This window comes from Chiloscyllium punctatum, chromosome 30, assembly GCF_047496795.1.
Source record: "Chiloscyllium punctatum isolate Juve2018m chromosome 30, sChiPun1.3, whole genome shotgun sequence".
In the NCBI taxonomy this organism is placed as follows: domain Eukaryota; kingdom Metazoa; phylum Chordata; class Chondrichthyes; order Orectolobiformes; family Hemiscylliidae; genus Chiloscyllium; species Chiloscyllium punctatum.
Window position 1 is genome coordinate 24392505 of NC_092768.1, and position 12588 is coordinate 24405092.

Consider the following 12588-nt stretch of genomic DNA (forward strand, 5'->3'; position numbering starts at 1 on the left):
TTGAGGGTCTGGTCAAGAAAAAGAAAGAAGCAGGCATTGACAGCTGGGATTGAGTGAGTCCCTTGAAGAGTACGGGGCAATAGGAGTACACTTCATAGGGAAATCGGGAGGGCACAAAAGGGACAATGATAGCTTTGGCATATAAGGTTGAGGAGAATCCAAAGAGATTCTACAAAGATATTAAGGCCCAAAGAATAACTCAGGAGAGAATAGGGTCCCTTAAAGATCAGCAAGGCCATCAATGTGTTGAGCCACAAGGGATGGGTGAGATCCTAAATGAATATTTTGCATCAGTATTTACTGTATAGAAAGATATGGCAGCTCGTGAACTTGGGGGAAATAAATAGTGATGTCTCAAAAAGAGTTCACATTTCAGAAGAGGGGTGCTGCAGATCTTAAAATGCGCAAATGTAGGTACGTCCCTGGGGCCTGATCAAGTGTATCCCGGGACACTGTGGGAAGCTGGGGAAGATGTGGGGTCTCCTAGCAGGGACACCTGTATCATCAACAGGGCGAGGTGGAGGAAGACAGGAGGGTGCCTAATGTGGTGCGATTATTTATGAAAGGCTGCGAGGAAAAGTCAGGGAACTGTAGACCGATGAGATGTGTGTCACTGGTGGGTACTTTGTTGGAGGGAATTCTGAGATAAAGGGTTTACATGCATTTGGAAAGGCACGGACTGTTTAGGGATAGTCAGCATGGCTTTGTGCAGGGGACACCATAGCTCACAAACTTGATTGAAGAGGTGACCAAGAAGATGGATGAAGAAGGAGCAGTGGTCATTGTCTACGTGGACTTTGGAAAGGCGTTCAACAAGCCTCTGCACAGTAAACTGGTTAGTCAGGTCAGATCACATGGGATCAGGGAGAGCGAGCCAATTGGATATAAAATAGGCTTAACAGTAGGAGACAGACGGTTGTTGCTCACCTGTGAGCAGGAGTGTCCCACATGGATTGGTGCTGGGTGCACTGCTGCTTGTCATTTAAATGAGCAATTTGGATTAGAATACAGGAGCACAGTCATTACGTTTGTGGATGACGCCAAAAGTGGTAATACGCTGGACAGTGAAGAAGGTTATCTAAGAGTGCAACAGGGTCTTGATCAACTGGGTCAATGCACTAAGGAATAGCAGATGGAGTTTAGTGCAGATAGAGGCAAGGTGTTGCATTTTGGTAAGACAAATCAGGGCAGAGTTAGAAGGAGAGACTGGATAGGCTGGGATCTTTATCTATGAAGCATTGGAGGCTAAGGGACGACCTTATAAAGGTTTATGCGGGACACAGACAGGGTAAAGTTAGGAGAGTCCAAAAGTAGAGGGCATAGGTTTAAGGTGATAGAGGAAAAATATAAAAGAGTGCTGATAGGCAGCCTTTTTCACACAGAAGAGTTGTCCATGTACAGAATGAGCTGCTGGAGGTAAGTGGTATAATGCTGGGTACAATGACATTTAAAAGACATCTGAACGGATGCGAGGACAGGAAGGCTTTAGAGGGGTATGTTCAAATGCAGGAAAACAGGACTACAGAGGAACATCGATTATCTGAGGGACACAGGCAGGGAGGTATTTCATTCGGTTAATTGAGTTCTGGATAATCGAATGCAGGATAACATTGTTTAGCGAAGCATCGGGACATTGTGATCTTGCCGGAGAATCCGATATTTGGATAATTGAATGCCGGATAATCGAGGTTCTTCTGTCGATTAGTTTGGGAAACTTGTTCAGCAGGGACAGGCTGAGCCGAAGGGTCTGTTTCCATACAATATAACTCTGACTCTATGACATATGGCAAAGGGGGAGACAAGAGGGAAGAGAAAGTAGGAAAGGAGTAGTGAGACGTAGGAAGTGGGGAGTGGGGAGACAGACAGATCCTCGACTGACCCAGGCCTTACCCAGGGTGGGGAGAAGAGAAGAGACAGAGCCCAGACTGACCCAGGCCTTACCCAGGGTGGGGGCAGATACAGAACCCGGACTGATCCCGGCCTTACCCAGGGTGAGAGGGGGAGGGACAGAGCCCAGACTGATCCGGGCCTTACCCAGGGTGGGGAGAAGAGAAGAGACAGAGCCCAGACTGATCCAGGCCTTACCCAAGATGGAGGAAGAGAGATAGAGCCAAGACTGATCCCGGCCTTACTCAGGGTGAGGGGGGAGACAGAGCCCAGACTGATCCAGGCCTTACCCAGGGTGGGGGCAGAGACAGAGCCCAGACTGATCCCGGCCTTACTCAGGGTGAGGGGGGAGACAGAGCCCAGACTGATCCAGGCCTTACCCAGGGTGGGGGCAGAGACAGAGCCCAGACTGATCCCGGCCTTACCCAGGGTGATGGGGGAGACAGAACCCGGACTGATCCCGGCCTTACCCAGGGTGAGAGGGAGAGAGACAGAGCCCAGACTGATCCAGGCCTTACCCAGGGTGGGGGCAGAGACAGAGCCCAGACTGACCCAGGCCTTACCCAGGGTGGGAGGGGGAGACAGAGCCCAGACTGACCCAGGCCTTACCCAGGGTGGGAGGGGGAGACAGAGCCCAGTCTGATCCCGGCCTTACCCAGGGTGGGAGGGGGAGACAGAGCCCAGACTGACCCAGGACTTACCCAGGGTGGGAGGGGGAGACAGAGCCCAGACTGACCCAGGCCTTACCCAGGGTGAGGGGGGAGACAGAGCCCAGACTGATCCCGGCCTTACTCAGGGTGAGGGGGGAGACAGAGCCCAGACTGATCCAGGCCTTACCCAGGGTGGGGGCAGAGACAGAGCCCAGACTGATCCAGGCCTTACCCAGGATGAGAGGGGGAGACAGAGCCCAGACTGATCCAGGCCTTACCCAGGGTGGGAGGGGGAGACAGAGCCCAGACTGATCCAGGCCTTACTCAGGGTGAGGGGGGAGACAGAGCCCAGACTGATCCCGGCCTTACTCAGGGTGAGGGGGGAGACAGAGCCCAGACTGATCCAGGCCTTACCCAGGGTGGGGGCAGAGACAGAGCCCAGACTGATCCAGGCCTTACCCAGGATGAGAGGGGGAGAGACAGAGCCCAGACTGATCCAGGCCTTACCCAGGGTGGGAGGGGGAGACAGAGCCCAGACTGATCCAGGCCTTACCCAGGCTGGGGTGAGGGGAGACAGAGCCCAGTCTGATCCAGGCCTTACCCAGGGTGAGAGGGAGAGAGACAGAGCCCAGACTGATCCAGGCCTTACCCAGGGTGAGAGGGAGACAGAGCCCAGACTGATCCAGGCCTTACCCAGGGTGAGAGGGGGAGAGACAGAGCCCAGACTGATCCCGGCCTTACCCAGGGTGGGAGGGGGAGACAGAGCCCAGACTGATCCAGGCCTTACCCAGGGTGAGAGGGAGACAGAGCCCAGACTGATCCAGGCCTTACCCAGGGTGAGAGGGGGAGAGACAGAGCCCAGACTGATCCAGGCCTTACCCAGGGTGAGAGGGAGAGAGATAGAGCCAAGACTGATCCCGGCCTTACTCAGGGTGAGGGGGGAGACAGAGCCCAGACTGATCCAGGCCTTACCCAGGCTGGGGTGAGGGGAGACAGAGCCCAGACTGATCCAGGCCTTACCCAGGGTGAGAGGGAGAGAGACAGAGCCCAGACTGACCCCGGCCTTACCCAGGGTGAGAGGGAGACAGAGCCCAGACTGATCCAGGCCTTACCCAGGGTGAGAGGGAGAGACAGAGCCCAGACTGATCCAGGCCTTACCCAGGGTGAGAGGGGGAGACAGAGCCCAGACTGATCCAGGCCTTACCCAGGCTGGGGTGAGGGGAGACAGAGCCCAGACTGATCCAGGCCTTACCCAGGGAGAGAGGGGGAGACAGAGCCCAGACTGATCCAGGCCTTACACAGGGTGAGAGGGGGAGACAGAGCCCAGACTGATCCAGGCCTTACCCAGGGTGAGAGGGGGAGACAGAGCCCAGACTGATCCAGGCCTTACCCAGGGTGAGAGGGGGAGACAGAGCCCAGACTGATCCAGGCCTTACCCAGGGTGAGAGGGAGACAGAGCCCAGACTGATCCAGGCCTTACCCAGGGTGAGAGGGAGAGAGACAGAGCCCAGACTGATCCAGGCCTTACCCAGGGTGAGAGGGAGAGAGACAGAGCCCAGACTGACCCAGGCCTTACCCAGCGTGGGAGGGGGAGACAGAGCCCAGACTGATCCAGGCCTTACCCAGGGTGAGAGGGAGACAGAGCCCAGACTGATCCAGGCCTTACCCAGGGTGAGAGGGGGAGACAGAGCCCAGACTGATCCAGGCCTTACCCAGGCTGGGGTGAGGGGAGACAGAGCCCAGACTGACCCAGGCCTTACCCAGGCTGGGGTGAGGGGAGACAGAGCCCAGACTGATCCCGGCCTTACCCAGGGTGAGAGGGAGAGAGACAGAGCCCAGACTGATCCAGGCCTTACCCAGGGTGAGAGGGGGAGACAGAGCCCAGACTGATCCCGGCCTTACCCAGGGTGAGAGGGGGAGACAGAGCCCAGACTGATCCAGGCCTTACCCAGGGTGGGGGGAGGGACAGAGCCCAGACTGACCCAGGCCTTACCCAGGGTGGGAGGGGGAGACAGAGCCCAGACTGACCCAGGCCTTACCCAGGGTGAGAGGGGGAGACAGAGCCCAGACTGATCCAGGCCTTACCCAGGGTGGGAGGGGGAGACAGAGCCCAGACTGATCCAGGCCTTACCCAGGCTGGGGTGAGGGGAGACAGAGCCCAGACTGATCCAGGCCTTACCCAGGGTGAGAGGGAGACAGAGCCCAGACTGATCCAGGCCTTACCCAGGGTGAGAGGGGGAGAGACAGAGCCCAGACTGATCCAGGCCTTACTCAGGGTGAGGGGGGAGACAGAGCCCAGACTGATCCAGGCCTTACCCAGGGTGAGAGGGGGAGACAGAGCCCAGACTGATCCAGGCCTTACCCAGGCTGGGGTGAGGGGGGAGACAGAGCCCAGACTGATCCAGGCCTTACCCAGGGTGAGAGGGGGAGAGACAGAGCCCAGACTGATCCAGGCCTTACCCAGGCTGGGGTGAGGGGAGACAGAGCCCAGTCTGATCCAGGCCTTACCCAGGGTGAGAGGGGGAGACAGAGCCCAGACTGATCCAGGCCTTACCCAGGGTGAGAGGGAGAGAGACAGAGCCCAGACTGATCCAGGCCTTACCCAGGGTGGGGGCAGAGACAGAGCCCAGACTGATCCAGGCCTTACCCAGGCTGGGGTGAGGGGAGACAGAGCCCAGTCTGATCCAGGCCTTACCCAGGGTGAGAGGGAGAGAGACAGAGCCCAGACTGATCCAGGCCTTACCCAGGGTGAGAGGGAGACAGAGCCCAGACTGATCCAGGCCTTACCCAGGGTGAGAGGGAGAGAGACAGAGCCCAGACTGACCCCGGCCTTACCCAGGGTGAGAGGGAGAGACAGAGCCCAGACTGATCCAGGCCTTACCCAGGGTGAGAGGGAGAGACAGAGCCCAGACTGATCCAGGCCTTACCCAGGGTGGGGGGGAGACAGAGCCCAGACTGACCCAGGCCTTACCCAGGGTGGGGGCAGAGACAGAGCCCAGACTGATCCAGGCCTTACCCAGGGTGGGAGGGGGAGACAGAGCCCAGACTGATCCCGGCCTTACCCAGGGTGAGAGGGAGAGACAGAGCCCAGACTGACCCAGGCCTTACCCAGGGTGGGAGGGGGAGACAGAGCCCAGACTGATCCAGGCCTTACCCAGGGTGGGGGGACAGAGACAGAACCTGGACTGATCCAGGCCTTACCCAGGCTGGGGTGAGGGGAGACAGTGCCCAGACTGATCCAGGCCTTACCCAGGGTGAGAGGGGGAGACAGAGCCCAGACTGATCCAGGCCTTACTTGGGACAGTGGGGAATGGGGCGGTGCATTTGGAATTCTCGCTGCTCTGACTGAGTTACCCTTTCATTCCCCCTTTTACGGAGTCAGTCGCTCTGTGGTGTCAGAAACTGAAGCTGTTGTGAAAACCCTGCATGAGCTAAAGGGACCAGCTTTCAGAGAGCACAGTGTCTGAATTCGGCCCTGTACCTGTAAAGGTCTCGGGCCTCCCAGCAAACTCAGACGATCTCTTCAGCAGTGCCTCCTTAATCAGTTCCGTGTTGTTCAGGACTACGATTTCTGGAAATGAGTGGAAATTACTTTGTATTTCCAATGTTGATTTTTGTAGCACTTTTCCCACAAAGTAAGAGGCCACTGAACCTGCTGGGGGGATCAGTGGGGCGTCTGTGCTGCACTTAAATCTGCTCCCATCTGATTACCTTCCACCTCACTGGCATGCCCCATCCCTCCTGAGCTCACTCTTACATTTCAGGGAAGTTTCATAAATGTATCCCGACAGTCCGTCACTCCCAGTGCCTGTGCTGACAGTTCCCACATTCCCCTCACTCTCTGGATATACAGCTTTCCCCTGAGATTCTCTTATTTGCTGCTCTCTCCTGCTTGGATCGACCTTCACAAGTGGGAACGTGCTGACTGACACTACCCACGTTCAACTCTTAACCTCCTCTCGGTCACCTCTACTCTGCAACCAGCAAACCCCCCGCCCCCACCCCCCACCTCCTCACCTCCACCAGTCTGAGATCCCTGCAGCAGTGGGTAATGTCCCTGCCCCTGAGCCAGAGGTTCCCTGTTCAGGATCCATCCAGGCCTGAATGGCCTGTAAGACAGCCTTGTCTTTTAGACAGTCAGATCCCTCTCTGTACTGACCTGTAGCTCCTTTCCATACTCCACTGCATGTCAGCAGTAAGAACAGGAGACGCTCCCAGTTGGACACATGGTAACAGTAAAGTCTCTGCCATAACAGTATAGGCTACACCATGCTTTGGGCCTTACCACAGAGTCTCTTGGTGGTGTGGCATTGGCAGGGGCACTCGGCTGGGAGCCAGACCATTGCCAGTTCCTAACCCATCCCAGCTCAGCTCCCTCTGCGGTGAAGATCTCAGTCTAGTGACCCACACGTATCCTCTGCCAGTCACTGAAGAATAAGAAACCCCAGTCTTTCGTCATAACTGCTGTGTTCTGTTAGAATCATAGAATCATACAATCCCCGCAATGTGGAAACAGGCCATTCGGCCCATCAGGTTCACACCAACCCCTCTGAAAAGCATCCTGTCCAGACCCATCCACCTACTCTATCCCTGTAACCTTGCATTTCCCACGGCCAATCCCGCTAATGTGTACATCTTTGGACTGTGAGAGGGAAACCAGAGCAACTGGAGGAACCCCACGTAGACACGAGAAGGTGCAAACTCAACACAGAAAGTGGAATCGAATCCAGATTCCAGGCATCAGTTTGTCCCCAACCACTGAGCTACTGTGTCACTCCTCTTGTCAATCCAGGTTCAACAGCAAATTTCACCATCACCTCCCTTCACTTCAACCCAATTCTTCAAGTGAGATAGGATTTGAAAGGCCTGAATGAACAATGCACATTGAACAGCAACTACTTCATCCTTTGAACTGGTTCCAAGTTGCTTACTGATTCTAAGTTGCATCAGGTCTTAGTAGAACAACTTACACTGATAAAATCGTTTTTATTACATTGACTATGAACATGTAGCTATTTGTTATCACAAACACACACATACAGATGTTGAAACATTCAGGCACACTACAGATGCAGGCACACATACAGATTGGCACAGACATAGGCACAGGCACATATACATATATGCACAGGCAAACACAGAAACATACAGACACACAGACACATATATAGATGCACACACAGACACACATGCAGAAGCACAGAGGCACATGCACATAGATGCACAGCCACACAGATATAAAGATACACACACAGAGACACATGCAGAACGCACACAGTCACACGCACACACAGGTACACACAAATGCACACTTAGCCACATTGGTAAACACACATACATGTAGACACATATACACATGCACATCCAGGTGCACACACCTGTGCACATGGGCATAAACACATACACACATACAAATGCACACAAACAGAGATGCGCATGTGCACACACATATTCCTATTTATGTTCACACTCTAATCAGGTTACGTTTTGTGACTTATTGTGCCTATAAATCGCTCCGTTAGTAGATTCCCCCTCCAGTAAGACTCTCCCATAACTCCCTCACTGACCGACCTTCTCTCCATGCCCTCAGTCTGTAGATTGGCCCAAATCTCTTGGCCAGTTCAGTCAGGTGGACATGGAGACGCGGATGCCTGAGGTCCTTCAGGTTGCCTAGGAATGGCAGTGCAGGTGGCCCAGGGAGCTTCCGTTGGTTTTGCTGCTTCTGGAAACTTCCGCGTCTCCAGAACCTCAGGAGCAGTAGGAGAGAGATTACACTGAGCAGGAATACAGTGACCATACTGTGATCTGGCCAGCTCTGGCAGCAGCTGAGGACTGGCGTGAGATGGATCTGATATAGGAGCGAATCTCAGTGTCCTTCACACTGAAAGGCTCAGTTCTCTCCGGCTGCAGGCTGAGGGACAAGCAGAGCAGATTTATGTTGCTGTCCCACATCCCAAAAAGCCCTCCCTCATTCCCTTAGCTCACGCCACACCCCTCGGTGTCTCTTTCACCCATCACTATCGAGTAACCCAATCCCTTACCAAACCAAGTCTACCAGTGAGATTCTCACATTCCATACTGTAGCTTTAAACGAATTCATTATTCTGTCCTTAATTTGTCTGCATCCTTTATTCATGTGCAGTAAGAGCTGGACAATATCCAAGCTTGGGTTAAGCATTTGTACCAATAAGTGTCAAACAATGATCAGCTCAAACAAGAGAGAATCCAATCATCAGTCTTTGATGGTCACTGAATCACCCAGTATCAATATCCTTCAGAGAAGTATATCAATGGGGTTACTACTGACCAGCAACTGAATAATCTATGTCCAAGAGCAGTGTAGGAACTCTGAGGTAATAATTCACTTCCTGACTTCCCAAAATCCGTCCACCATCCACATAGCGCAAGTCGGCACTGGGAAGCAATGCTCCCCATTTGTCTGGATAAGTGCAGCTCCAGCAACACTCAAGCAGTTTGATACTATTGAGTACCCTGTTTGATTGGCACATTATCTAACCCCTTCAACATTCATTCCCTGAACGATCAATGCAAAGTAACAGCAATGTGTGTACCACCTCAAAGGCATTCGCCAAGGCTGCTTCCACACACACACAGCCACTACCATCATGAAGGGCAACGGCAGCAGATACATGGGACACCACTCCCCTGCAAGTTCCTCTCCGAGCCCCTCACATCCTGGCTTAGGAAGGTGATGGCCTAGTGGTATTATCACTAGACTATTAATCCAGGGAGCCAGGTAATGTTCTGGGAAACCAGGTTTGAATCTTGCCATGGCAGATGGTTACATGTGAATTTAATAAAAGTCTGAAATTAAGGGTCCAGTGATGATCATGAAACCATGATCAGTTGTTGGGAAAAGACCAAATTGGGTCACTGGTGTCCTTTAGGGAAGGAACCTGCCATCCTTACCCAGGCTGGCCTACATGTGACTCCAGACCCACAACAATGTAGCTGACTCTTAACTGCCTTCTGGGCAATTAGGAATGGGCCCAGCCAGCAATGTCCACAATGCTGTGAATAAATATTAAAAATATCTAATATGCCACCGTTCCTTTCGTGTCACTGGGTTAAAATCCTGGAACTCCCTGCTCACGGAATATGGGTCTCCCAGCAGCATGTGCAGCAGATCATGAAGGCAACTCACTGTCCACTTCCCAAGGGTAACTAGGGGATGGGTATTAAATGCTGGCATCCCCATGTCTCCCAGATCCGACGAAAGGATAAATACAAAAGGAGGAAAAGAGCACAGAGAGCAGGATAAATGACAGGCTGGGTTGGACTGCAAGCGTGTCATTGTGCAGAGCACAGTGAGAGAGAGCCTGCTGTGTTGTGGGCACAAAGTGCCACTGGCGATAACAAAGATAGTTGGTACAAGGGCAGGACTGGCATCTTCATGCTCCTGGTTAGAACACATGTTGAGAGAGGAAAAAAGAGTGGTGACTGGGTAAGTGTTGATTAAATGAGCAGTGCAGTGAGGGATCAATGACTGAATCTATCTGACTAAATGAAAGGAACAACATGTGCACACAGGTCAACTGCTAACAGAGGAAGCTGGAGGTGTGGCTGGTGTCGGAAGAAGGGTCGAGATACCCAGGAGGAATGTTGTGGAGAGAAAGGAACTCAAAATAAGGAGCAAATCTTATATGGTGCTCTGTTCCATTCACTTTCTCTTCTACTTTCGAAACTTGGACAATCAGTAAAGGTCTGAGCAAGGACAGAAAGGCTTTCACAAGACTTCAAACTCCGAAACTACACCCTGCAACAAATGAAGAGGTGCTTGAAATTGCAAGAGAAGAAAAAAGGAATGCCTGAAAGTGACCACCCACCTCCCCCCCCACCAATCCCCACCCCTTCCATCCCAGAGAAGCAAGTGGCAATTTCTCTGAGTGAGAATCTCTCAGAACTGAAAGGCCACAGAGATTTCTTCTAGGGGGGCAAAGTGGAGGGCAGCGGAAAGGGGGGGGTTGGCCTGGGCACTGGGATGACATGTCCAGTTGTGGTTCCAGATGAGATACAGAGGATGCCTGAGGATAGTGCAAGGCAGAAGAGTGTGCCATGTTGTGACCGCGGGTCTCTGGCAGGGCAGCAGAAAGAGGAAACCACGTCAGTGAGCGTACCAGGAGAGAGAGAGGAACAGATCTCCAGAGACATGACAGAGAAAGATGCGACAGCAGCCTGCAGAATGATCAAGGCGGAATTTCACGCATCCTGATAAAACCTGGGAGTGCGTAGTAGCAACAAGGAGGAGAGATTCCAGAAATACAGCCAGGAGGGTTCTCTTGCTAAGTGCGATTCCAGCCCCAGCGGGAAGGAAGAGTGGTTGGGTTAAGTTCTGGAGAATGGAAGGGGGCAGGCAAGGCCTCACACTTCGTGTAATGAGAAAGCTAAGTGTCAGAGGTTATTGCAGATTCAGGCACAGACTGTCTGTGCAGCACCTCGTGTGACCTCCATTCACAGGGTCAGGACAAAAGGACAGACTCATATTTACAACAGGCACAGGGTGAACGAGTGGGGGGAGGTGGAAACGCAGAGGTCAGGGTTAGTCAGGCTCCTTGTCAGCATAAACATTCCCGAAAAGTAAACACTCTCTCAGTGCTGCATTGATGTGTCACCATAAACTACTTTAATCACTGCCCAGGCAAGACAGCTCTCCACTGAGGCACAGTTCACCTTGTGGTGGAGTAGGGAGCAGTGGGGAAGAGGGAGCGGGAAACGTGAAGTCTCATCTTTCCAGGCTTCATGAACAGAGGCATACAGAAAGAAAAACCAGAAAACGCTTATGTTAAACCTGTAAAAAACTCTGTGCTTAGGCCTCCGATTCCAGATAACACTGGACACCACATTTCGATAAGGCTTTGGAGACTTGCTAAACTTGTTCCAGGGATGAGGGTTAGTGGTCTGTGTCAGAAGGGGAGGAGCAGAATCTGGCAACTGACCACGAAGAGTTTTAGTGAAGTAATTAAGAAACTGCAACAAATCAGAAATTGCTGGAAAAGCTCAGCAGGTCTGGCAGCATCTATGGAGAGAAATCAGAGTTAACGTTTCAGGCGGAGTCACCCTTCCTCAGAAGGGAGAAGAACCAGCTTTCTGGCTGGAAGACTCTGGCTGCAGCATTACAAAGATCAACGGTTAAAACTGGTAGCTCTGTCATTGGGAACCGCCACGCTGTTACATTAACGTTTGCCTCTGAGCTGGGTTTCTCAGGAGCGCTGCCTGTCTCAGACAGAAACAGTCTGTAACTTCCACAAAAAGCAATCATTCCATTTATTAAACTCACACACGGTTAACTCAATTCGTCAACTGCACATTGTCGCTGGGAAAAGTAACTGAGGACGGTGGTGATGCCTGGATCATTACTATCGGACGTGTGCCAGGCTCACCATGCCATATCTGGGCGGCACATCTCTGAGCCGCTGCATGCTCCCAGCATTGGTTTGCACTCTGCTGCCTCACTCAGAGCTTCAAGACTCACAGCTCCTTCGAGCTTCTCTTGCCTTTTGAAGCAGACACAAGGCCAGGCCGCTGACTCTGCTTGTCATCTGTGATCGGTCAAAAGGCCGGGTGTGTGCGACGCCAATCTCAAACTGGTGCTATGGGCCAGCAGGAAATGTCCTCATGTCCCAAAGTCAATGGGAAGCTGTTCCCATTCAGACCAGGGGAGACTACGTTCAATCAGGAGCAAAAGGGCAAATAGCAAAGGGCTTGGGCGCACTCAGTCAGGATCCAGGATCGGGTTCCATATCACTACAGACTATGGAGACCATTAAAGTGAGGTCCACAGGTTCAGAGAGTGATGGGATGTCAGTGGATGGGCAACCCAGTGACTCAGTGGTTAGCATTGCTGACTCACAGCACCAGGGATCTGGGTTTGATTCCAGTCTCAGGCAACTGTGTGAAGCTTGCACATTCTCCCCGTGTCTGCATGAATTTCCTCCGGGTGCTCCAGTTTCCTCCCACAGTCCAAAGATGTGCAGGTTAGGGTGAATTGGTGATGCTAAATTGCCTATAAGTGTTCAGGGATGTGTAAGGC

At 52.8% G+C, this 12588-nt stretch overlaps 1 protein-coding gene across 2 annotated transcripts in view; it reads right to left on the reverse strand.

The window, feature by feature from the left end:
• cyp21a2 (cytochrome P450, family 21, subfamily A, polypeptide 2) overlaps positions 1–8425 on the reverse strand; it is a 277123-nt gene extending 268698 nt beyond the window's left edge. For both annotated transcript variants that reach the window (XM_072550034.1, XM_072550033.1), the window contains exons 1-2: positions 8109–8425; positions 6019–6108 (exon numbers count right to left, since the gene is read on the reverse strand). In XM_072550034.1, the coding sequence (XP_072406135.1) occupies positions 6019–6108; positions 8109–8334 (316 nt within the window). In that variant the 5' untranslated portion in view covers positions 8335–8425. The remainder of the gene's footprint in view (positions 1–6018; positions 6109–8108) is intronic.
• Positions 8426–12588: the final 4163 nt, after the last annotated feature.